The sequence below is a fragment of the Triticum dicoccoides genome, chromosome 1B (genome assembly GCF_002162155.2).
Source record: "Triticum dicoccoides isolate Atlit2015 ecotype Zavitan chromosome 1B, WEW_v2.0, whole genome shotgun sequence".
Taxonomy (NCBI): Eukaryota; Viridiplantae; Streptophyta; class Magnoliopsida; order Poales; family Poaceae; genus Triticum; species Triticum dicoccoides.
The window spans coordinates 393,808,962-393,834,598 of record NC_041381.1 but is presented as its reverse complement, the minus strand read 5'-3'; the positions used below and the strand labels follow the sequence as shown (position 1 = coordinate 393,834,598).

The window sequence follows — 25,637 nt, the reverse complement described above, 5'->3', positions numbered from 1 at the left end:
AAATGGATCTTTGGGACAAACTTTATTGACATCAGTGAAGTCTATACAAAGCCTCCATTTCCCGTTCGCCTTGCGCACGACTACAGGATTGGCCAACCACGTGGGATGGAGCACTCCTCTGACAAGGCCTGCTGCTTCCAATTTCCTGATCTCTTGTGCAATGAACTCTTGGCGCTCCACTGCTTGCTTCCTGACTCTCTGCTTGACGGGCCGCGCATGAGGACAGACGGCAAGGTGGTGCTCGATTACTTTCCTGGGAACACCGGGGATATCAGACGGTTGCCATGCAAACATGTCGACATTCGCCCGCAGGAAAGCAATGAGCGCGCTTTCCTATTTGGGGTCAAGCGTGGCACTGATGGTGAAGGTACCACCAGTGCCGTCCTCCTTGGCGGACACCTTCTTAGTCTCAGGTGGAGCTGCCATTGCCTTCTTACACTTGTCGGTGGAGCTCGATGGTGCGTCCTCGACGGTAGCGCAGCATTCCGAAGAGGTGCGCTTGCCGGAGTGGGCATCAGAGCTCTTTCCGGACTTTGTCTTCTTCTTCCCCCCGGGAGCTTCAGCGGCAAGTGTGCTGTGATTAGCTGCGGCTGCTGCTTCCCGATAAATCTTGTCGGCGCAGATAAGGGCATCCTTCTTGTCGCCGGAGATGACACTTATCGGGCCTGGCATCTTGAGCATGTTGTATGCATAGTGAGAGGCTGCCATAAACTTGGCGAGCGCTGGACGGCCAAGGATCCCATTGTAGGGTAATGGAAAATCGGCAACGTCAAATGTGACCCTTTCAGTTCTGAAATTCAGCTCGCTGCCAAATGTGACCGGCAGCGTGATCTTTCCCTTCGGCTTGCTTCTTCCCGGGCTGATTCCTTGGAATGTGCCGGTCTCCTCGAGCTCGCTGTCAGGGATCTGGAGTTTCTGAAGGACCGCGGAGGAGATCAGATTCAAGCCGGCCCCGCCGTCAACTAGCATCTTCGTGACCTTGAGGTTGCGGATAGTTGGTGAAACCAACATCGGCAAGCACCCGACCGCAGTTACGCGATCAGGGTGATCCTCAATGTCGAAGATGATAGGCGTGCTGGACCATTTCAGAGGCTTGCGTGACTCTATGGATGGCTTTGCTGCATTCACTTCCCGCATCCACTACTTGAGTTGGCGGTGCGAAGTATACAGAGAGGCGCCACCGTCAACACATAGGACCTCTGTGGCTTTCTGAAATTCCTGCTCGTCGGCCTCATCATCATCCATGTCTTCGTCATCGTCGTCATCTTCATCCTTGTCGCGGCCGCGGGGAGGCCTATCTCCTTGCCGCTGCTTGATCTTGCCGCGGCGTCCCCCTCGGCCGGGACGTTTCTTGCCGGATCCACCAGTTCCTTCCTGGGCCTTCTCCTTGTCGCGCCGCTCGTACTCAGCTTTCTGTTGCTCAACAAGCTGTTCGACTTTCTTGCAGTTCTGGAGATCGTGGCCCTTGGTGCGGTGAATCTTACAATACTGCTTGCCGGAGCTGTCCTGCTTGTCGGCGGCCGCCACAGGCTGGGCCTCCTTGTCGGAGCCACCAGCTTTAGCTTCCTTGGCGCCACCTCCGTTGCCGGACTGCTCGACAGCTAGCACTTCCTTGCCCTTCCTCCTTCTGTTGTTCCGCCGCCGGCCTTTCTTTGCCGGGGCGGCATCCTCACTGTCAGATCCTCCTGCTCCTGTATCCTCTCCGGGGAGCCTCCTCCCCTCTTCAGCGCGTGCACACTTGTCGGCCAGGGCGTAAAGCTCGCTGGCGTCTCTGATCTTACACATCGCCATCTCCTCCCTCATCCTTCGGTTTCGCACGTTCTGATGGAACGCGCTAATGATCGCGGCGGGGTGGATGTCTGGGATGTTGTGCTGTACACGGCTGAATCTCTGAATGTACTTGCGCAGTGGCTCTCCTTCCTTCTGGGCGAGCAGATGAAGATCGCTTTCTTGGCCATGTGGCTTGTGGCCGCCTATAAAGGCGCCGACAAACTGATGGCATAAATCTGCCCAAGAGGAGATGGAATTGTCCGGCAAGTGCATGAGCCAGGACCTGACGTTGGGCTTGAGTACCAGCGGGAAGTAGTTGGCAAGGATCTTGTCGTCCCGTCCCCTGGCAGCCTGCACCGCGATGGTGTAGATGCTGAGAAACTCCGACGGATGCGTCTTGCCGTCGTACTTCTCTGGTACGTCTGGTTTGAAATTCTTTGTGCTGGGCCACTGGACTTGCCGCAGCTCATGGGTGAACGCAGGACAACCTACCGCGTACGGCAGATCGCCTGGTTCCCCTGGCGCATGCATGTCAACAGAGGGCCCAGCGCGCTTGTCGGATTGACGTCGCGCTTCTCTTCGGCGCTCGATGCGGGTTCGAGCGTCTTCTTGTTGTCGTTCATGGAGAACTTGGCGCTGATCGCGACGAGCTCGTGGATCCGACGACGCGGTGGAGCCGCTGTCGGGGTGGACCCGGCGAGTCGGCGATTTTGGCCTTCGTAGTGGAGAGTGCATGGAAGTCGCACCTCCCCCGGTCTTGTTGCCATCGGCTCGCGTCCGGCTGTCCTGCCACGGCAGCGAGGTGCTTGGTTGCCGCGCAGTGTCGCCGTTGGCGAAGCCGATGAGGCTCTGGATAGTGGCCCTCCATTCGTCGGTCTTGTCCGCCGTCGGAGGATAGTCTAGGAGCAGTTGAGCTCGCGCAAAGGCTTCTGCTGGAGTGGTGGGCGGCGGAGGTAAACGGTGCAAGGAGTGGGGCGTGCTCGGACTCCTAACCACGTTAGAAGGAGCAGTGCCCCGTCCAGGCGACCGTACTTCGCTCGAGCCAGCATGTTGACGTGCATGTTGGTCTTGAGCGCCACGAGAACCACCAGCTTGATCTTGGCCCAGCGGACGTATGGCGCTGCGAACGCCATTACGATGTTGGTCCCGCGCCTCCTGAGAGGGACGCGGTGCGCGCATGGACGCCGAGGTCTGTGCCGCCTTGTCCTTGGACTTGGCCGCACTGAGAGCTCCCTCGTTGACGCCCATTCTTCCGCCGGCGTCCACTCCACCACCCGTTTGCTCCGGAGGTGGTGAAAGCGACGCAGACGGAACAGCTACCTCCGAATCCTTCTTCTTCGGTGGCATGTCGATGAAGACGATGAAGATTTAGCTTGTGTGCACGCCGTATCGGGTTCGCACAATCTCGACGCCCTCTACCTGGCGCGCTAGAGATGTCGGGGATTGCTGATCCACCAACACCTATGGGGACAGGGCCCCTTTCGGTTTGGTGGGGGGCGGAGGCCGCACAAAGAGCGGATCGAGGCGGTACACGCGAGCGGTTTTACCCAGCTTCGGGCCGCACGGATGCGTAAAACCCTACTGCTGCTTGTTTGTGTGTATTGAATTCTTGCTCAGGAGCGATGGACGCTGCCAGACTGAGCGTGGGAGTGTTCCTGGTGTTTCGAATGAGCCGAACCGGCCGAACCCCCTCTACGTTGCGCTAGGGCCTCCTTTTATACTTTCAAGGGGTCACCGACAGGTGGCAACATAGACTAGAAGGGTAAAAATGGAAAAGGATGCGGTAGCTGCACCTACCGCTACTGTGGACACAGTGCACCCTACCTAACTCTGACTGCAGGGGACAAGGTCATTGAATGTCTGTCTGAGTTGCCTAAACAGTGCAAAAAGTGACTGTTAGGAGCGCCACCGTTTGCCACGATGGCCTTCTCTTCATCTCCGCTTGCCACCGTGCACCCCTAGCTGCACGGCCTCCTGCCACGTGTGCTTGGGAGAGTCCTAGAGCGACACGTTAGCAGGTGTGCTGGAGCGCGGGCACGAAGTGGGGGTTCCCCGCGGCAAGCTCCTTGCCGCAGTCGTCGTCTTGTCGCGCCCGGAAGCTTGTCGTTCGCCGGGCCTTGCCGGGATGCAGGGCGCGTCGCGGCAAGCTTTCTTGGTATGCCTTGAGTGGCCTTCCCGGCAAGCTCCTCTTGCCGGGGTCTTGTCTCTTCCCGGCAAGATCCTCTTGCCGGGGCCTGGGTTGGCCTTCCCGGCAAGCTCCTCTTGCCGGGGCCTGGGTTGGCCTTCCCGGCAAGCTCCTCTTGCCGGGGCCTTGATTTGAGTACTTTGTTCTTGAATGGTCTTCAAGGGAACCACGGAGGGTCTTGGCGGTCACCCGGCAAGCCTTGCCGCGGGACGCTGCGACTGCCCGTACACGAGTTTGGGATACTAGGGTACCCCTACTCTAGTACACCGACAAAAACTATATATAAGCACATATTTTTATTTACATGCATGTTTCACAAAGAAACAGATGCACACATAATAAAATGTTGTCCTCTCTGACAATAATCTACTGGAAAACTCGAAACCTTAACAATACATTGATTCATGTTTTCATTGCTTTGTCACTAATACACGTTTTTCAAATCAAACTTGAAGCTAAGACAACAACAGATCAATTCAATGGTGTATGAATAAAGTCAAAATGGACAGAGATGATGAACTGAAAAAAACACTTCGGTTCATAGAGTTTAAATCCAAAGCAATTATCAAGATTACATATGCTCAACCCACAGTTCTTTAGCTTGGTACAAAACGGAAGAACTTGAATGATTAATGTTCAACGTTGTCAATGGTTAGAGTTAAACTGAATGGTTAGCTTGATACTAATGCTACCTTTATCAATGGAATTAAATTCCAACAAGTATTATAGGAAAGATAAGCATACTTCAGGTTATCTTGAAGATTCTAAGTTAAAATTAGGACAAGGCTAATACAGGCTGACTAGTCCCTTCCATATGTGATTTTTAGATTAAGTTTACTGACAGAAGCAAATTATATTAAGGTCATAGTTTCAGAGAACTAACCAAGAAACACATGGACCAACTAGCAATTCTACAAGGGGAAAGGTCACAAGATCTGGTATATAATCCAGAACAGAGGATAAGAAACTATATGACAAAGATTGATGTACTACAGAACAGAGGGAAACAAGCTTATAAAAAGCTCAAGTCAATAATGCCACAAAGTAAATAAATATAAAATGGATGTAGTGCAAAACAAGAAGGTGAACTGCTTACACACCTTATGCTATCTACATCTCAGAAATCTCCTCCTTCAACCAATAAAGCCGAAGATTTGAGTCCTTGGTATTGATGAATATTTCTCGATTCATTGGGCATTTGAAAAGCCGCAGTGCCTTTGCTTTTTCTGCAACTGATAAATCTTCCATTGGTTCTAGTGCAGCCACACAGTTTCCAATCGAGAAAATGTCATCTTGCTTTGATTCCTTCAACTCGTCAACCAGTTTTGCAGACTGTTTCTTCCAAAAATCCATGTAATCCTCAAGTACAACAGCGATCTGACTTTGCTTCCTCTTTTTCACAGGCAGTGCTCCCTTTCAAGATAGTGATTGCCCACTTTCAAGATAGGGGAACATTTTTTCAGAACACCAATGCTCCTTTCGATGTGGTTCCGGAGGATTGCATGGGTATGGTTGAACAGCTCCCTATGGTCGGCATAGCCCGTATTAGATGAGCGCCACCTCCTAAATTCACTCAGGTGATACCGAACTCCTCGATATGGTGCAAGAAAAGAAGGCGTGTTTGCATATCCACCATCTACGGGATAAAATTTTCCATCTGGCACATGAAACCCCTTGCTAATAGCAGAACGAAGAACTCCTGCATCTGATGCGGACCCTTCCCACCCACATGAAATAAATGTGAAATTCAGATCAAAATCACATGCAACCATGACATTCTGTGAGAGGGTTCCTTTCCTATTCCTAAATGGGGGGGCCTTATCTTCAGCAATAGTGATGGGGATATGTGTTCCATCTATAGCACCAATGCAGTTCTGCACATTGAAAAAGAAATAACAAAGTTGGTAGGTTTAGAAATCTATGTGGAGAAGTTTCAAAAATTCCATTGATATGGAGATGTGTGTGTAGTGGTTCACCTGGAAATAAGGCCAATAGCGGTTGTTCGAAACAATCTTCGGGTGGGGCTGGAGTGAACTTGGAATCTTTATAAATCTTTGGGCTAGAGTTGGAATTAAGTCAAAAATCCTGTTTATCTTCCTATGAATTGTTTCTGCGCTGTGTTGAAAGTATTTTTGTAGATCTTGATTACTAGCATTGTGCGAAATCATGTACATGAACATTGCCAACTGCTCCTCGACAACAACACGCGATGTGCCCTTCAATAGATTCTCTCTTCTAAGGTAATCCACGATAGACTTGAAAATCTCAGGTTCCATCCAAAACTCAACCCTAGACCAACTCTCGTGGCCTTCTAATATTTCCTTAACCTTTGCAGCCCCGGATAAAGATGATGTGTGAACTGGATGCTTTTCCTCATAAAGGGAAGCATATAAAGCGGGAACCAAAAAGAAAAATAGTTCATCGTCTTCTTCTTGTTCTTGCGAGATAATCTTAATAATTTTATTTCTCCTAGAATCCATCACTATTATACCCAATGAAAACAAAATTAATACAACGATAATAATTATAAATAAAGCAATAATAATACCATCTCTATTATGGCTGCAAAGAACCAATAGCTAGGAGCCTAGGAAGCTGAGGAGTGAATACAAAGATAATACCATTTCTATTGTAACATATAAGTACATAATTAAGAGCATCAGTTTTCTCATATACTAAAATAAGACCACTTTCAATACTAGGCAGAGAAAAACAACATCACAAGAGCAGTAGTTTTGCATAATTTAAGCTTGCTCAGTGGCCATGTCAAAGGGATGACTGCGTCACATACCTTTCTTGCTCCGAGTGAAAACTTCTCAATGATCGACGAATCAAAAGGCACCAAGCAATTGAACACAAAGTCTTCGGATAAAGCCAACTTCTAATGTCAGAGCACCTGCATTTGAAACACGATAAAATAATGAATAGATACATATAGATAACTAAATAGAGTAGACCACAAATCAATACCTACTAGAAAACAATGATCAGTCAGGAAGATCAATCAAATTTTGGCAGTAGGTAGCGCAGGTTGAAATGAACGAACAAACAAAACCACAACAAGTATGCAACTGGACTCAGTAGTAACACCTCAAACAATACAAGGTAGTAACACCTCAAATCGACAGAGCGACAAATCGACTGTAGTCAGTCAGTCAAAGAGATGTGAACTCCGGCCAGCTAGCCACAGCGACAAATCGATAAAACAAGTGTAGTCTTCATCAACCAAAGAATGGCATCACATCATATCCATCAAGGAGCAGACGAACATTTTTGCCCGCAACAGCAACAACTAGAGATTAGGGACCAACAGGAGCAACAAAAGCAGTATCCATCAGACTTGCATATATAGTCTACACAAGCAACCTTCACTCAACTAGTACACAATGGGTACCAAAAAAACAAACACGCTCAACTCAACTAGTTTTTCATCGCCAAAAAAAATTGAACTAGTGTTTTATATATTGCCATCAACGATCTTAACCCAGCAAGCAACATCTTCTTCCACCTGAACAAGTTCAGCTACCCACGGCAAACCAAAACAGCAGCAGACCCATCCCACCTACAACCATAGTAACCACCGAGCTTTCTATGATATAGTTCATCTCATGTGTCATTGAACTACCATTTTGCATCAATCCTACCTCCTTGAACGAACCCACCTACAAACAAATTTGCCCTCTTCACAATATACTAGAACATTGTGCATATAGATTAGCATCACAGGGAGGTAAAGGTGGCTGTGCTCACTTGTGATGTCAGGATAGATAGAGCACTTCAAAGCATTCGATGCTCTTCAGTACAGCTGCTCACTTGGGTACAAATCTCAGACAGGAGAGGAGGTCCGTCTATCTGTACAGGCGCTCGTCAGTTTGTGTAGCAGAAAAAGAAATCACCAAGGCGAAGAAAAATGGTGAGTGGAAGAGGAGGAGCAGGGGATAACCTTGGTGAGAAAGAGGAGGATGACCTCTGGCCGTCGTCTTCGCCGGAAGTGACTGAAGCTTTGAGGCAGAGACGAGATCCGGGAAGGGGGAGGATGATGCCCCCGGTCGCAGTCGCCGTTGCCCCCGCTGGAGGAGCGGGGCGTGGAGGTGTAGGGCGGTGGTGCGTGTTGCTCGGTGGAGCGTTGGACAGAGGAGGGCGCAGCGTGGTGGTGCGTCGTTCATGGATCTTGCCGCCGCCGCCGCCTCTCGTTCGGGAGATCGAGCGAGCAAGGGTTTCCTCCCCGACCACTGCAGACGTGGAAGGCCCTCCCGAGGAAAAGTCGCGGAATGGGCGGGGCTACCCCGCGGTCGTGGGCCTCCAAATGCGCCGGTGGATCACCCCGGGCTGAATTGGCTCGTGGTTTCCTGGCCCGGGGAACAGGCAGGGATCCCGGGGGGATACCCAGCATCCAAACGAGGCCTAAGTTTGCCCCAGGGGTTCCTGAGTTGCGTCTATTGCAATCTGTGTGTTGCTGCTACACGCAATGGGCCTGTGGCGTTGCTGCTACACCCATTTGACCTTTAAACTGGAATATACTTCTGTAAACATGACTTTTTACACGTTCGTTTGTGTTTGTTGCACCGTTCGCGTTTTTCTTTTAACATTCACCGTTGGTTTTATTTATTTCTCGTGTCTAAAGGAAACGATTCCGAGGATGCAGAGCATTCCCTTTCTTAAGAACAAAATGAACAGGATTTCACAGGCTTATACGAAATAGTAGTATTATTGGGCTTTTAGCCCATTTATTACATTTCCAATAGTTCCTGGAAATCTTAAGAGGCCCATAAGGGAAGTGTGAAAAGTTTAGTCTCATCCTAATTGTGACGAAATCACTAATTAAGTGGTACCTCTTACAAAGGTCCCGTGCTGGCAATTGACGCATTGTGCCACTTGTCATAACCTGGGAGATTTCTTTTGTTTGTATATTCGTTTTCTCAAAACGTTTTATCTCTTGAACCATGTGTTAAAACCATGAACCGTTTTTATTGTTGGATTTCTCACGTCGAGATCTTCAAAACTAAATCCCATGCTAATAGGTTTTGACAACAAAAATAAAAAAATGTAGAAATAGAAAAAGAAAACAAGAAGACTGGAAATTACCAAAAACCAGAACAAAAATAGGTAACCCGAAAACACGGTTATGTCTTTTTTTTTGTTGGGAAGGACTACTTTTCGGGAAGCACATTTTATGCTTTTTCATTTTTGGGAAATGCTTCTCACGAAAGCATATGCTGTGATTTTCCCTTTTTGATAGGCACAGTCTTTTTTTTTCCGAGGAAGCACATTGTTCTTGTCCCTTTTCGGGTAGCACAATTACGCTTTTCGTGGAAGTACATATTGTGTTTTTTTGGGAAACACACTTGTGGCTGTGCTTCTCATAGAAGCACACATCGTGCTTCTAAAAAGAAGTCAAAACCTAGGGAAAACCAAGAAAAAACTAAAAAGCCAGGAAAAAACGCGTAACCCAAAAGAAAAAAAAAATAGAAATTCTGAGGGTGTGACACGTGGTGATTGTTGGACGCACCACTTGGCGCTCCCAGGGACCCAAATTAAAGTGACCTCCGCGGAATCCTCCAAAGGGGTACCAATTAGGTAGTTGCTCTCCGTTTGCGAAGGGTGTGTTGGACCACCCCCACTATAGGGCGCCTGTCCGCACTGTAATTGGTAGTTTTTTTTAGGGGTGCCCAACACTGGCTTTTTAGGGTATACCAAGTTTTATTCAGCAAATGCCATAGAATGTGGGTTATAATTCTGGCCAGGGGATTGTCTAAAACAAACGTGACGTCCTAGACCTAACGAAAGAGCAAACTTGACTACATTGTATGCTGCAACATTGACAACACGACCTCTGAAGTAAAATTACAATTAAATAAAGATGCTTGAAGATTTATCTCGTTGATAATGGCTCCATTCTTGCCTCAGTAACCATTGTGGAGGTAGAGATCTTGTGCTAAAGCCTAGAGCTAGGGCCTCTCTGCATGATATTGCCTCCAAAACCAAAGGATCATCGACTCCTCCTATAACAAGAGCTGAGCTACCCAAATAGGTACCATTTGTATCTCTGCAAACCGCAACAGTAGACCCCCCCCCCCTATTTCCTTTCGACATTCCGTGTTGGCATGTATTTTTGCATAGTCCATTGGCAAGGTTTTATGGCGCTGGTTGTTGACCACGAGTATGGATGGCTGGCCTTGAGAAGGAACTGAAAGAATTTCTTTGATCATGTCCAACTCATCGATGAAACTGTTGATGAAACGATGAATAGATTGGGGACTTTAAAAAAATGCTCTCATGGATGTCCTTGTGGCGTGCTGCCCATATCGCCCAGAGAGTGTCTAAGTGCTTCACGAAGAGAGCATGTGATAACGAGTCCATGAGAGTAAAGAGCCACTGTTTTGCATTGGTTCAGTTGTTGTTACTAGGGTTTGAGCCAATTCTTCATCCACCAACGCCCATGTACATCTTGCATTGTGCATTCCACTAATGAGTGCCTCCATGAATTCGGTGAACCGCACATGCCGCAAGAACACGAATCTGTCATGTGTCGAGCATTAGCTGCTAGGCGACATGGCAACACCCTGACAAATCATGTTTGGACGTCCGTTGCGTCAGCATGACGCGTAGGAATTGCTTCCACGGACTCGGCCCATTACTTGAGTTTACTGCCATAATTTTATTATTGGTTTCTTCCGGTTTTGGACTAGCTATGTTCTTTCGTTTTCTTTTAACATTTCTTCATGTTTTCCAATTTTGCATTTTATTTTTTCATTTTCACTTATAGATATATACTAATTTTTTCTACATGGATTTTTCCATAGTATACAAACATACATTCATAGGAGTATGAACACTATTTTCACCTTTGATATTTTAAAAAATACTTAAATTTTTTAATGCATGTGTATTATTTATACATTTTTTTCAAACTCATGATGAATATTTTTCAAATATGTGATAATTTTTCTTAAATATCCAATGAACATTCTTTCAAATTCAGGATGAACACATGAATGAACAAAAATTAAAAAAATACACAATGAGTGATTGATAGTTTTGAAATGCATGATGTCATTTTAAATTACGCATACTTGAACATTTTATTTTTTCCCAAAATTTTATTTCTTTTGACAGCCCATACAAGGGCTGTGTGGGCGTTTCAGCTCCTATCCGACGCTTTGAGCGTCGATAGGAGCACTCCAGCACCGCCACTCCCGTCGGGCTGGGGCTGATTTGCTTGTGTAGAACCAAAAGGCCCATTTCGCCCAATGGTGCAGCATCGTGGTTGGTCCAAAAGCCCACGCGGTGTTGGACAACGTAATCGCCTTCGTCACCGCGACCACAGCGCCGCCGCCTCTCCTCCCCACCTACAAAGCCTACAAACCCTAGCAAAATATCCCCATTCGATCGAGCCCCTTCCTCCCCCCGTCCCCGCCCCCACCCCGTCCCCCGCCGATTCGATTCGATTCAAGCCGCCCCGCGCAAGATGATGCCGGGGTCAGCCCCGCCGGCCGCCGGGAGCGGCATGTTCGTGCCGACGCAGACGGCGGGCACGGTGCTCTGCTGCATCTGCGGCGTCTCCATGCAGCCCAACCCGGCCAACATGTGCGCCCGCTGCCTCCGGGCGCGCGTCGACATCACCGAGGGCGTCCCGCGCAACGCCGCCGTCGTCTACTGCCCCGACTGCTTCTCCTACCTCCAGCCGCCGCGCTCCTGGCTCCGCGCCGGCCCGGAGTCCCCCGAGCTCCTGCAGATCCTCCTCCGCCGCCTCAAGCACCCGCTCGCCCGCCTCAAGGTCTCGCTCTCCGGCGCCGAGTTCGTCTTCTCCGAGCCCCACTCCAAGCGCCTCCGCCTCAAGCTCCGCCTCCGCCGCGAGGTCCTCAACGGCATCGTCCTCGAGCAGACCCACCCCGTCGAGTTCGTCGTCCACGACCGCCTCTGCGACTCCTGCGCCCGCGCCCAGGCCAACCCCGACCAGTGGGTCGCCGTCGTCCAGCTCCGCCAGCACGTCCCGCACCGCCGCACCTTCCTCTACCTCGAGCAGCTCCTCATCAAGCATGGCCAGGCCGCGCTCGCCATCCGCGTCGCCTCGGCTCCCGGCGGCCTCGACTTCTTCTTCGGCTCGCGCTCGCACGCTTCTCGCCTCGTCGACTTCCTTGGTACAGTCGCTCCCATCCAGACCAGCACAGCCAAGCAGCTCGTCTCTCATGACACAAAAAGTTTTATCTATAACTACAAGTACACTTTCTCGGTCGAGATCTGCCCCATATGCCGTGAGGACCTGATTGCTCTCAGCCCCAAGGCGTCCCGTGATCTTGGTGGACTAGGCCCGCTCGTCCTCTGCACCAAGGTCACCAACGCCATTGCGCTGCTTGACCCGCTCACTCTGCGTGTGCACCATCTGGAGGAGAAGAAGTACAGGGTGTACAACTTCAAGGCCGCTCTGACTAGCAAGCAGCTCGTGCAGTACATGGTGCTTGATATTGAGCCAGAGTCACCTGAGATCACCATTGATGGATCTCGGTACCAGCTGGCGTATGCGCAGGTTGCCCGGATGTCTGATTTTGGGAAAAATGATACTGTGTTTACAGTGCGAACTCATCTTGGGCACCGTCTGAACCCTGGGGACCTTGCCCTTGGGTATGATCTCTACGGTGCCAATATGAATGATGATGATATGGACAAGGCTTTGTTACGCCAGAATTTGCCTGAAGTGGTTCTGGTCAAGAAGAGTTACGAGAAGAGGCCACGCACACGCAGATGGAAGCTGAAGAGGCTGCCTGTTGAGGAAGACCTTGGGAACAAGGCCAAAGGCGAGGAAGAGAGGAGGGAAAATGAGTATGATATGTTTGTTCGTGATTTGGAGTCCGATCCAGAACTAAGGTTTAACATAAATCTGTACAAGAACGAGGACTACAGGTCAGAAATGGCATCCACGATTGGTGACGATGTCCCTACTGTGCCAATTGAGGAGTTGATTGAGGACCTAACCCTTGGTGATGATGAGGAGGAAGAGGAGGAAGACGGTGCAGATGCTGGTATGGTGGAATGAGCGAGCATGTCTACCTACACCATAGGTCATGATTGTTCATGCCCACTGCAGGTCATAGGTTTGACTGCATCTGTTTAATTCATATGAGTTTTGTTTTTCTTTACTGCTATAAGCTATGAATGTCGGAGGTGTTGCTTAAAAGGTCTAAATTTTGGATTTCTCTTTTTGTTGATGTCGACATTGTTTGAAACCATATCTTGTATCTTGGTGTAACAATAATGTCTCAAGTTAAATACATTTCCTATCATGTCATATGTTTGTGGAATGGTTTTCAGTTGTCATTTTTGATTGGTCACAATATCATGGAGTTGATGCAAGATTTGATTCTTGAAACGTGTGTTTATGTTGCTGAGTGATTACTGATTATTGGATGTCTTTCAGGGATTAGCTGAATGTTCTTTCCTAGAATGGTCACCTGAGAGCTTTTCCCCTCTTGCTCTGTCCCAATTGTATCTATGAGTGCAGCTGAATAGCTGTTGTGATTTTGTTGAGGCTGCATTACAGGTCTCACTGAAAATTGTTCAGCGGATGGTGTGCTCTGCAGCCCTCTGCTGGTTTGTAATGCATGGACTCACCCGTGACTAGTTTAGAAGTTAAACAACTTGGTAAGATGGTTATGCGTACAACGCATGTTTGCTTTCCTTTTCTTTTCAGTAGAGAATGGCAGAGCTGTTTGTAGTATAATTTGTCAATTGGGATGTTTAGAACATGAATGCACCACACTATGTCTCGTGTCTTTGTGCCAAAACAGCCCAGTGAACTGATTTGAAATGATGCAGTGTGTGTAGTTGCATTGCTTGTGTGTTGGATAAGTTGAGACATACCTATATCTTACTGTTCTTCAGTTAGAAATTATTCAACATAGGTGGCTACTTTTTCCAAGCTCGTGGCCTCTGGTCTCCCATGTTCCTCTTTTGAACCCAATTCCTTCCATTTCTGCGGAAAGCTTTTTGTACCGATCTCTGTTTTCTTACCGATCTCTGTTTTCTCCCCGTGAGAAAACCCACTACATCGATTACAGTCATGTTAGCAACAGAGTCTCACCTGCAACGTCATATAGCGCTACGGACTCAGAAGGTGCTGCTTGTGTGGTACCCATTTGTGGTGGAGTACTAACTTAAAGTTGATGAGTTGTTTTTCCCAACGCCCCTCATCCCCAAGGCACAGACATACCAGGATAGCAATTGCAGTGTGTCGCTCAAAGATCTGAAGCTTTGACTAATATAGATTGTGGTAAGAAAACAATATCTACAACTCTGTTTGCTTCACTGCATGGGAGGTGTCACCACTCATGTCTTATGGTATATATAAACAGGAAAAAATGTATGATGCCTTGGAGAAGTAGGTTTGGCTTTACTTATTACATCAACCATATTAATGTTCCAAGTACAATGGTGGTAAAAGGATGTAGTTTAAGCAGATAGAAATCTTACAATCTCGTAACAAAGCAAATCTTACAATCTCGTAACAAAGCTGCCAAGCACATGCCCCCCCTTTAAAAAACAATGTTCCGCTGGCAAGTTAGAAGTACATCCAGTATCTCACCGACAGACCACAAGTAGTAAGCACATCCAGTATCTCACTGAAAGACCACATGTACTACTTGATGATTAGGAGTTAAAAGGTCAGGATACTCGGAAGCTGAACATGCCATGTACTCCCTCCGTTTCAAAATAGATGACCCAACTTCATATTAACTTTGTACTAAAGTTAGTATAAAGTTGGGTCGTCTATTTGGAACGGAGGGAGTAGAAAGTAACCATAGCCGCAGGCCCTTAAACTGGGAAAGAAAAGAGCTATAGCAGGATTAAGAATGAACATTTTTAGTCACAAACTGGTTTGATAACCAAACACTTTTGTTATGACATTTAGAAACAAAACCACTAATACCCGGCTCTGTTTCGAGAGCCTGCTGTAGTCACCAACCATAATAAACAAATGGATATTTGGATAACAAAACACTTTATGTGATCTATGGCATCGTGTTAGCACAAATAATGACACCATATCACAAAAAAAACATAGGATATATATGGTGTTCAGTTCATCAATTGTCATTTTTTGGTCAGTCACAATACCATCACGGCTGCAACAGAACCCCACCTGCGCCTCTATCCTGGCCTACACCCCATTGGGATTTGACTATACTTTCATGTGGAGTCTTTGTTAGTAGAGTATCTCAGAAGGCACTGGTTATGTGGTGCCATTTTTTGGTGGAGTTTTTCCTTGAAGTTGATGAGTTGTTTTTCCCAATGCACCCCTAAGGCCCCGCTTGGATTGTCCGTTTCCTTCTAAATACCTCCGTAAAACATGGTATGGTAAGAGATTTGTTCCAGGTGCTTGGGCCGCCGTTTTACATCCGTAATATTCCGATTTTCCCTCCTACGCTTGTACCCAACCGGTATACGATACACATCCATCGTCTCGTTTCCAGCTGGAAATCTCTTGCGGCTGGTTAAATACATCTGTAAGCTAAATACCTCTGTATAAAATTACATCGATGCCAAGCACGTCCTAATGCACAGCCATACCAGGATAGCAATTGCAATGTCTATCGCTCAAAGATCTGAAGCTTTGGTGAATATAGACTTGGGGAAAGGAAACAATGTCTATAGCTCTGTTTACTTCTCTGTATGGGAAGTGTCACCACTCATGTCTATGGTATATATAGAAAGGAAAAGCTTGAATAAGTAGGTCCGCATTACTGATTGCATCAACAACCATTTTAATGTTCCAAGTACAATGGTGGTAAAAGAAAGTAGTTTAAGTGGATAGGTTCTACCAAGTGGATTTGTACACACTGAAATATTACAATCTCATAACAGGTTGCCAAGCGCATGGCTCCTTGAAAAAATAATGTTCCTATGAAAAGCTAAAAGTACATGACATCTCTGGCTCACTAGTCACTAAGCATGTCCAGTATCTCTCATGCAGAGACCACATGTAGTAATTGTTGATTAGGAGTTAAAAGGTCAGGGTAGTCAGATGCTTATCCTTGTTGTGTCATTGATAGTTGACCAGCGAACCACTGTGATGTTATCAACCTACTTGAATGACGATGATGGCAGAACCATTTGGCTTGATGAAGCTGCAAATACAAACATCCCTTTTTCACCAAGAACCATTTGATAACGAGTCTTGAAACATGTATTATGTTGATATCTCTCAGAGGTCAACTGAAAGTTCCTTTTTAGAATGATCACCTGAAAGTTTTTCACCTTTTGCCTTCTCCCACTTGTAGCTATGATTTTTTCTGATTTTCTTTTTACGAATGTTTATGAATATAACTGAATGAACTATTGCAATTTTGTTGGGGCTTCATTACAGGTCTCACAGAAAGGTGTCTGGTGGGTGGTCTGGCACTGAGAGGATAGTGTGCTCTGCTGATACGAAAAGTAGTTGGACTCGCTCGTGGTTAGTTTAGAAGTTCGGACTATTGTGTACTTGTTGCCTTCCAGGGAGAAGTAACTTGAGACACTTAGACCATACGATACATGTTTGCTTTATTTTCTTTATATGCAAGACAGTAGAGCCACTGTAATAACAATTCATTAATAGGATAAGTTTAAAACACGAATGCACCACAATCTTGCTGCAGACATAGGAGCCAACATATGGTTGACATAGTTTCTGTGTGCCATTATAGTTACATATGGCTAATGTTGCTAGTAAATATTTTTCCTTCCTTTCGTGCATTCTTGTTTTAACATCTACCATTAATGAACTTCAGTAGCTCTCATGTTGTCTTCCAATTTTTTTTTTCATATGCTCTAACTATCTAACTCCCTTCGCTCTGGAATTGGAAGGCAACAAGTTCACAGATTTCCTGTCATAGTAAGTCAAAATGCACAACTTAGCAGTAGAGCAGAGCACTATTCTTCTTTGTGCCTAACCTCCTACTGCACAGTTTTGTGCAAGGCTTGTCATGGGGTGCCGAAAAAATTGCAATAGTTCATTCAGTTGCATTCATAACTACAAGTGAGAGAATCTCATTGCAATACAAGTAGATGGTTTGAGAATCAAATACAACTACCCTATGTTACAACTTACAAGCGAGGCATCCCTAACAAACATCCACTCATGCCATCACAATCGTATACCATGCCCGCAAGCCCTTCAACATGGAAACAAAGATGTATAACAGGATTAATGCTAACAGAAACTGATTGTACCTAACTTGACAAATTTTAGTTTATGAAGAGATTTGGAAACAAAACCACTAAAAAACTGGCCATGTTTTGAGAGCTTGCTATGGTAAGATGTTCGCACAAAGAATGACAGCAAAAAACATATCACAACAGTGAATAACTTTATGTTGAAATGCAAAAACATTTGTTGAATCCTCCATGACACAAGTGCAGCACTTGTACGCTTCTTTCCCTTCCGCTGTACAAATTCTGAACTATCATGCCAGAAACAGAGTCTCGCCTAGGTTTCACCAGGTCCCATTGTACGATTTCAGATCATCAAGCTGGAGTTCTTTCCAGAAGTTGATGAATTATTTTTCCCAATGCCGCTCATCCCTAAGGCACAGCCAAACCAGGCTTGCTTTGGTGAATAGAGATGAAACAAAAGCTAAGAAAATTACAATCTACAGTTTTGTTTGCTTCGGTACATGGGATGTGTCACCACTCAGATCCATAGTGTATGCAGATATAAATAGGTGTGCCCAGTGGTACCCATCGAATCAACCATTGTAATGTTCCAAGTACAATGGAGGGAAAAGAGATGGTACCAGGTGGCTTTGCACACGTTGAAATCTGGCAATTTCATAACAAGTTTCCAAGCACACGGCCCCTTTAAGAAAACATGTTTTTTTCTTCTGAAAAGCAAACATGTACATCATCTTCCAATAGTATCTCTCGCTCACCGGTGACCAACCACTTCCAGTATCCTCTCATTCACTAGTCAGTATGCACTTCCAGAATCTCTCACTTACTACACACTTGTAGTGCTAGTCGATTACAAGTTAAAAGTTCGCTATGACCCTTGTCGCGAAAAAGGTCAGAATGATCAAATACTGAAAGAGGATTTCTCCCATGATCCTTGCTTTTTGATTTCTTGCTTAATATCCTTATTGGATCATCAACACTAATACTGTTATATGCTAGTAACTGGCTGTTTGCTACTAGGAAAAGGGAAAGAAGAGTAATCTGTACCAATGGTTTTTCCTTTTTTACGGCCAACAATTGCCATATGAAGCTATGTCGAGGCACAGAGAAAGTAAATCATAGTCACAAGCCCTTAAACAGGGAGAGAAAGAGCTGTAGCGGGATTAACACTTAACATTTAGTCAGAAACTGATTGTACCTAACACGACAAGTTCGCTAAGAGACTAATAGACAAGATCACCAAAACCTGGCTCTTTTTCGAGAGCCTGATTTAGTTACTAACCAGCAACAAATAGATGTCTGGATAACCAAACATTGTATGTGCTCTATGGCATCGTGTACGGATTTTTTTTATTGTAGAGCACTGTATTTGTTCCCATTAATAAGTAGCAAAATAATGCAAGTGTTCCATAAAACAGAGCTTGAACGGTTTGTGCATACTCTTATGGTGTGGGGTTCTGACAGTGAACATATCATATATGAATGCTTTGTATATTTCTGCAGATCTATCGTCTTAGTAAATGTTATTGTCGAACTCCCAGGGTTCATGCGGAACAACTCTTGGCCATTCATTTGCACTGCACCTAAAGATATATTTGCGGCTCACTTCCGAGCTGCTTCAGCTTTCTCTGCAGTTTCTTCTGCATCCTGAAGTTCAGACCAAACAAAGATGCTATTAAGATCGGTGTTAGTCTTATTCAGGACACAAAAGGAAACAGTTCTTGCCATTAAGATCATCAAACAAAAAACAACTAAGTATACAGATTCCGTATAATGGCATACACGATTGGTGATGACGTACCTACTGTGCCAATTGAGGAGTTGATTGTCTTTCTTCACTACTATAAGCTAAGAATGTCAGAGGTGTTGCGTTGCTTAAAAGTTCTAAGTTTTGGATTTCTCTGTTTGTTGGTGTCGACATTGTTTGAAACCATATGTCGTATCTGTGTTTAACAATCATGTCTGAAATATATTTCAGATCATATTCTACCTTGTTTTGTTATATGTTGTTCAGTTCATCAGTTGTCATTCTTTGGTCAGTCACAATACCATAGGGTAGATGTGATATTTGATTCTTGAAACATGTATTTGTATTGCTGTGTGATTTGTGGATGTCTCTCAGGGTCACTTGGAAGTTCTTTTTAGAACGATCACCTGAAAGTTTTTCCCCTCTTGCCCTGTTGCCCTTGTAACTTTTGCGATTTTGTTGGGGCTTCAGAACAGATCCAGGGAAAATTGTTCAGTGGGCGGTGTGGTCTGCCGATATGTTATGCATTTGGACTCACTATTGACTGGTTTAGAAGTTATCCATGAATTTTTTGGCTTCTAGGGTTAAATAACTTATATTAAGATTAAGATGGTTATACCGTGCAATGCATGTTCTCTTTCTTTTCTTTTCAAAAGACAATGGCAGAGTTGCGTCGCTATCCTGGCCAACATCCCATTGGGAATTTACTACGTCCACACAGGGACCTTGAAGCAACTGGTTACGTGGTGCCATTTTCTGGCGGAGTTCTTCCTTGAAGTTGATGAGTTGTTTTTCCCAACACCCCTCATCCCTAAGGCACAACCATAACAGGATAGGAATTGCAATTTCCATCGCTCAAAGATCTGAAGCTTCAGTGAATATAGATTGGGGGTAAGAAAACAATATCTACAGCTCTGTTTGCTTCACTACATGGGAGGTGTCACCATGTCTATGGTATATATAGAAAGGAAAAATGTATGATGCCTTGAAGTAGGTTTGGCCTTACTTATTGCATCAACCGTTTTATGTTCCAAGTACAATGGTGGTAGAAGAAAGTAGTTTAAGTGGATAGATACTCCTGCCGAGTGGTTTTGCACACACCAGAATCTTAAAATCTCATAACAAGTTGCCAAGCACATGTGGCTCCTTGAAAAAACAATGTTCCTATGAAAAGTTTGAGGTACATTAGCTTCCAGTATCTCTTGCTCACTGGTTACTAAGCACATCCGGTATCTCTCACTCACAGACCACATGTAGTACTTGTTGATTAGGAGTTCAAACTGCTTGAATTACGATGATGCGGAAACATTTGGCTTGAGGAAGCTGCAAATGTTGTCTCTCCAAACAAACTGACTTTGACACAATGAAAGGGGAAAGAAGAGTATAATGAAGGATTATTCTTGAGGGTTGTTACCTCGTTTTTGTGCAGCGCCGTGGGGCGCATTTGTGTTTTAACATCTAAATATTATTAATGAACTCCATTAGCTTTCATGTTGTCTTCCAAAAAAGAATTCAGTTTTCATGTGCCTAACTGTCCAAGTCCCTTCACCCTGGAATTGAAAGGTAACGAGTCGACTGATTTCCTATCATAGTTAAGTCAAAGTGCACAACTTAGCAGCAGAGCATAGCACTATTCTTTGTGCCTAACCTCCTATTTCACAATTTTGTGCAAAGCTTGTTATGGGGTGCCGACAAAATTGCAATGTTCATTCAGTTGAATTCATAACTACAAGTGAGAGAATCACATCACAATACAAATAGATGTTTCAAGAATCAACATTCTTCTAAAAAAGACAAATATTGCATGTTTTCTATGTTACAACTTACAAGCGAGACATCCCTAACAAACATCCACTCATGCCATCACAATCAGATACCATACCCGCGAGCTCTTAAACATGGAAATAAAGATGTATAGCAAGATCAACAACAACAACAAAACCTTTAGTCCCAAACAAGTTTGGGTAGGCTAGAGGTGAAACCCATAGGATCTCGCGACCAACCTTTTGGGTTTCAACTCCATAAGAGTGGCTTGGTTTTTCCATTGGCTCGCCAAGCCTATCACAACCCTCCTCCTTTCTCCGGGTTTGGGACCGGCTATGTTGAGACAACATAGGCGGAGTTGTATAGCAGGATCAACGCTAACATTTAATCAGAAACTGATTGTACCTAACTTGACAGATTTGGAAAACAAGACCACTGAAAACTGGCCATGTTTTGAGAGCGTTCTGGTATGGTGGTCACACAAAGAATGACAGTGAAAAACGTATCACGAACAACAGTGAACAACTTTATGTTGAATACAAAAAAACATTTGTCGAATCCTCCATGGCGCAGGCACATCGCTTGTGTGATTTTCTTTCAGAGGCAAGGTGACTTTGATTCTAAACTTAAAAGCATTTTCTTTCAGATGCGCCAGTTCATGGTAGTAGTCTTTCCCTTTCATGTACAGATTCTGAACCTTTGTTACTATCGTTCCAGAAACAGAGTCTCGCCTTGGTTCCATCTCGACACATTGTACATCTCAAGTGGCTCTCCGTGGAGTTCTTTCCAGAAGTTGATGAATTGTTTTTCCCAATGCCGCCCATCCCTAAGGCACAACCAAACCAGGATTGCTTTGGTGAACAGAGATGGAAACAGAAACCAAGAAAACTACAATCTACAGACTACAGTTTTGTTTGCTTCAGTACATGGGATGTGTCACCACTCAGATCCATGGTGTACAGATATAAATAGGTGTGCCCAGCGGCCTTGCCCATTGGATCAACCATTGTAATGTTCCAAGTACAATGGACGGTAAATAGATAGTACCAGGTGGCTTTGCACACGTTGAAGTCTGACAATCTCATAACAATATCCAAACACATGGCTCCTTCAAGAAAACATTTGTTGTTCTTTCTGAAAGGCAAACACATACATCATTTTCCAGTATCTCTCGCTCACTAGTGACCAACCACTTCCAGTATCTTCACTAGTCAGTAAGATCTTTGTCGCATAATAAATATTTCATCAGTGAACCATTGTGGTGCTTTTGAATTGCTCGAATGATGATCGTAGGTCCATTTGGCTCGATGAAGCTGCAAATACAAACTCCCCTCTTTCACCAAGTTTTTTCTCCAAACAAACTAATACTGTTATATGCTAATGGGCTGTTTGGTACTAGGAAAAGGGAAAGAAGAGTAATTTGTAGCAAGGATTATTCTTTTTTACTGCCAACAACTGCCATGTGCAGCTATCTCGAGGCACAGAGAAAAGTAATCATAGCCGCAAGCCCTTAAACAGGGAGAGAAAGAGCTATAGCGGGATGATACACTATATTCAGCATTCCACGAAATCTGGATACTCTGAAATGTGAAAAGTATGAAAAAAAACATTGTAGAGAACTGTCTTTGTTCCCATTTATCAGTAGCAAAACAATGTACGGGTTCCATAAAACAGAGCTCAAACGGCTTGTACAAACTCTTATGGTGTGGGATTCTGACAGTGAACATGGCATACATGCATGCTCTGTGTGTTTCTGCAGGATTTAGTTGTCTCAGTAAATGTTGTTGTCAAACACCCAGGGTTCATGCTGGAACAACTCTCGGCCATTCATCTGAACTGCTCCTGAAGCTATATCCGCGGCTCGCTTCTGAGCCGCTTCAGCTTTCTCTGCAGCTTCTTCTGCATCCTGAAGTTCATACCAAACAAAGATGTTATTAGGATCAATGTTAGTCTTATTCAGGACACAAAAGGAAACAGTTCTTGCCATTGAAATCAGAAAACAAAAAATACCCAAGTATACAGATTCCGTATAAATCCCAGGCTTACAGCTTGATGTTTTGAGCAAATTGCAGCATGCAAAATAGCTTAGTGACAGTCCAAAACACAATTTACTGTAACAACCTTTACTGTAACAACCGACCATTTATAAAGATGGATTAGACAGACCATCCTGTTTTCAAGATATAAATCAGACTATCATGACTTAACATCACACATGGGCCCTCCCATGTTATTCAGTCAGATTGCAACATGTGCTTTGTTATCCAAAGAGCACGTGTCCAGAAAGGGAACTCAGAAAGTCAGAATTGATCTGGTAATAACAAAGGAGAACACAAATGTTGGCTTATGTTCAACAATGTCATTATTTTAATTTCACATGAATACCCACAAGTAATGATCAAAAACATTCACGGCACATTCTTTTAAAGAGTTATGCAGCAATAATTATAACCAAAAACAATAAGGTGAAACTATGGTAACCACACATCACACGTCATTTAGATTCTAGCAACAACCGTTTTGCATGATCTTTGGCATTTGGAATAGCATGCAACAACTATGAAACTTCTATAAGACACAGTTCGCGTTACTAAATCTCATATTCAAATAGGACAAAAGTATATAAAAGCGCAGCTTGTTTTTATTGAGCAAGCAACATCCAAAATAAGCTCAAAGTTTCCACCAACATAAAAACAAAAAGGAACCAATCATTACAGGTTGCGTTTTGCAAAAAAAAAGAACGATATAAAGAACAAAAGGTTGAATTATCTCTCCAAGAACAGATTATAAATACTGAAACTCTCTAACCTCTCTTAATAACCAGATTGCAGAGCATTGAAAGCAAAATAAAATGCTCAAGCAATGCAGTTCTCCCTATCCTGAATAGCAGGCGTAACTTTATGAGTAAACTATGCATGAAAAATGGACCTGTACAACCACACAATTAGAGAACAGGTGCTCTCTAAGAATTAAAAAGATAAACAATTCAAAGGCAGAAACACAACACATCCATGGCAATTACCCAGACCATGGACAAGGTAAGAGGTAATCTAGAATTTAACAAAAACAGCATGTGTATCTCAGGAGGCTCCCAGGGACCAGAAAAAAAAAGTATGGCATCATTCGTCGACAAATAGCCTAGAACATATACAAGAAAAGGGAAACATATTACCCACAAGAATCTGATATCCGTTGTCTATAGACACTAAAAAGTTCACAAAGTTGCAGTTAACCACTCAAGTAAGTCTATTCGAGATGATGAAGAAAAGTATTATCATCTAAGGGCATGTACAATCATGTTCTTGGAGAGACGTTTAGCAAAGTAAGGTGCTGACATAGTGTTTAAATAAAATAGGTGTATCATCACTCTGGCTGCGGCCATTCACAGTGTTGCATCTGAAATAAGTAGACGCAGTGCTCAGTAGGTAGTTGCACATATACTCATGATCCCAAATGCAAGGTAGTTGGGACATTGACATTGTTTTTAATGTGACATTTTGACCATCAATTCCATCGAATACAATAAATTACGTATTAGTGATTTATATTTGATTGATTCGCAAGAAATAATTTATATTTGATTATGGATCTAGTGGTATCAAAATTTTATTGTCTATGTTGGCCAATGGTCTACATTTATATTTTTACAGGAATTTATATTGACTGCACCTTTGGAATCTAAAACTACTTATATTTGGGATGAAATGGAGTAACTATCTCCAACTGACAGAGAATAGGTCATCGAAACCCTACAAAAAGCCGCTTGCATCATACGAGATGCCTCTCAAATGGGCGCTTCATGATGTGATTGTATTCGTTATCTCTATTCTCCCCTGTTCGTGTAGTGTACAAGCCCTGCTGACGGCAATCAAACACAGAACTTACAAACCATTATTCCAATTCTAAAACATACTCCCTCTGTAAAGAAATGTAAGAGCATTTAGATCACTAAAGTAGTGATCTAAATGCTCTTATATTTAATCACGGAGGGAGTACTACACATGGCACCCAAATGAACAAAAGGCACATAATCACACATACGGGCGTGCATCGAGAGAGAAGCCCACAAATCACGAGTGATTTCCATGGTCTAGCCAAGGGGAAACCACCACGAGATCACAGCGCACTTAGCTAGCCGCTGGACGGAGAAGAAATCACAGGAAAGCTCAGTCAAAAATCGATGGGGGACTAGTAAAGGAACTTCTTAGATAGGGAAAGAAAAGAGGCAGATCGACCTTCCGCTGCTTCCAGGAGAGGAACTGGGCTGGGGTGATGGGCGGCGGCGCCGTGCCCGCGGTTGCGGCGGGCTGGCCAGGGGTGGGCTCTGGCGGCGGCGGCCGCCGGCTACCCTCGTCTTGTGCCCCCATCACGAGACGCTGCCACGCTGGAAGCTCTTCCCACACGAACAGAAACCGGGCCCGTGTGGCTAACGACGCGCGTTTGGTTGCTGTTCCACTTTGCATACTTCCCAAATGAGTCTGATTGAGCTAATGCAGTCAAAAAATCAGCATTTGCATTATTTTTGCGTGTTTGGTTGCCTACACCCCCTCTCTTTGTATCGTCGCAATGCCTTCATGCATCGTGTTTGGTTGTTAGTTGACGCTCATACTAGTGCATGTTGTTTGGTTAACACTGGACATTATTCCCCTCTCTCTACATGGTCGCAACAACTCCACGCACTAATCACTATATTTGGTTGCTTGTATTGGCGCTCATACTAGTGCACATTGTTTGGTTGCATACACCGGACATTATTAAGAGTTAACAGCTGCACATAACATATAGTTACACTAGAGTGCATCAGCGACTGCGGTAGACGGTGGTCGCGGCACCGCGTTCAACACGACGAGCACGGAGCCGCAGGCGAGCGATCCCGTCGGCGGTGTGGCGAACTAATTGCTAGCATCGTCGCCGCAGAGAAAGTCTGTGTGAAGTAACGAAGAGGAGGGTGCTGAGGCAGATGATGAAGAAGAAAAAATGTAGTGTATGCGCCATGGCGACGACGGTGTAGTAGGACGCGGAGAA

At 44.9% G+C, this 25,637-nt stretch overlaps 2 protein-coding genes and 1 long non-coding RNA gene across 3 annotated transcripts; 1 reads left to right on the top strand and 2 right to left on the bottom strand.

Moving 5' to 3' along the window:
• Nucleotides 1-6,649: 6,649 nt before the first annotated feature.
• Nucleotides 6,650-8,017, bottom strand: LOC119305634. The gene is made up of 3 exons (XR_005148727.1): nt 7,899-8,017; nt 7,706-7,807; nt 6,650-6,851 (listed from the first exon to the last, which is right to left on the bottom strand). It is a non-coding gene; the product is annotated as an uncharacterized LOC119305634 (long non-coding RNA).
• A 3,350-nt stretch (nt 8,018-11,367) lies between these two features.
• Nucleotides 11,368-13,263, top strand: LOC119337344 (60S ribosomal export protein NMD3-like). The gene has a single exon (XM_037609456.1). It carries the CDS (start codon nt 11,424-11,426, stop codon nt 12,987-12,989), a length of 1,566 nt encoding a protein of 521 aa, XP_037465353.1. The 5' UTR covers nt 11,368-11,423; the 3' UTR covers nt 12,990-13,263.
• Nucleotides 13,264-22,075: 8,812 nt separating this feature from the next.
• LOC119337335 (zinc finger CCCH domain-containing protein 15 homolog) lies at nt 22,076-25,048 on the bottom strand. The gene is made up of 2 exons (XM_037609447.1): nt 24,848-25,048; nt 22,076-22,518 (listed from the first exon to the last, which is right to left on the bottom strand). The coding sequence occupies exons 1-2, from the start codon at nt 24,977-24,979 to the stop codon at nt 22,384-22,386; spliced, it is 267 nt and encodes an 88-aa protein (XP_037465344.1). The 5' UTR covers nt 24,980-25,048; the 3' UTR covers nt 22,076-22,383.
• Between the last annotated feature and the right edge of the window lie 589 nt (nt 25,049-25,637).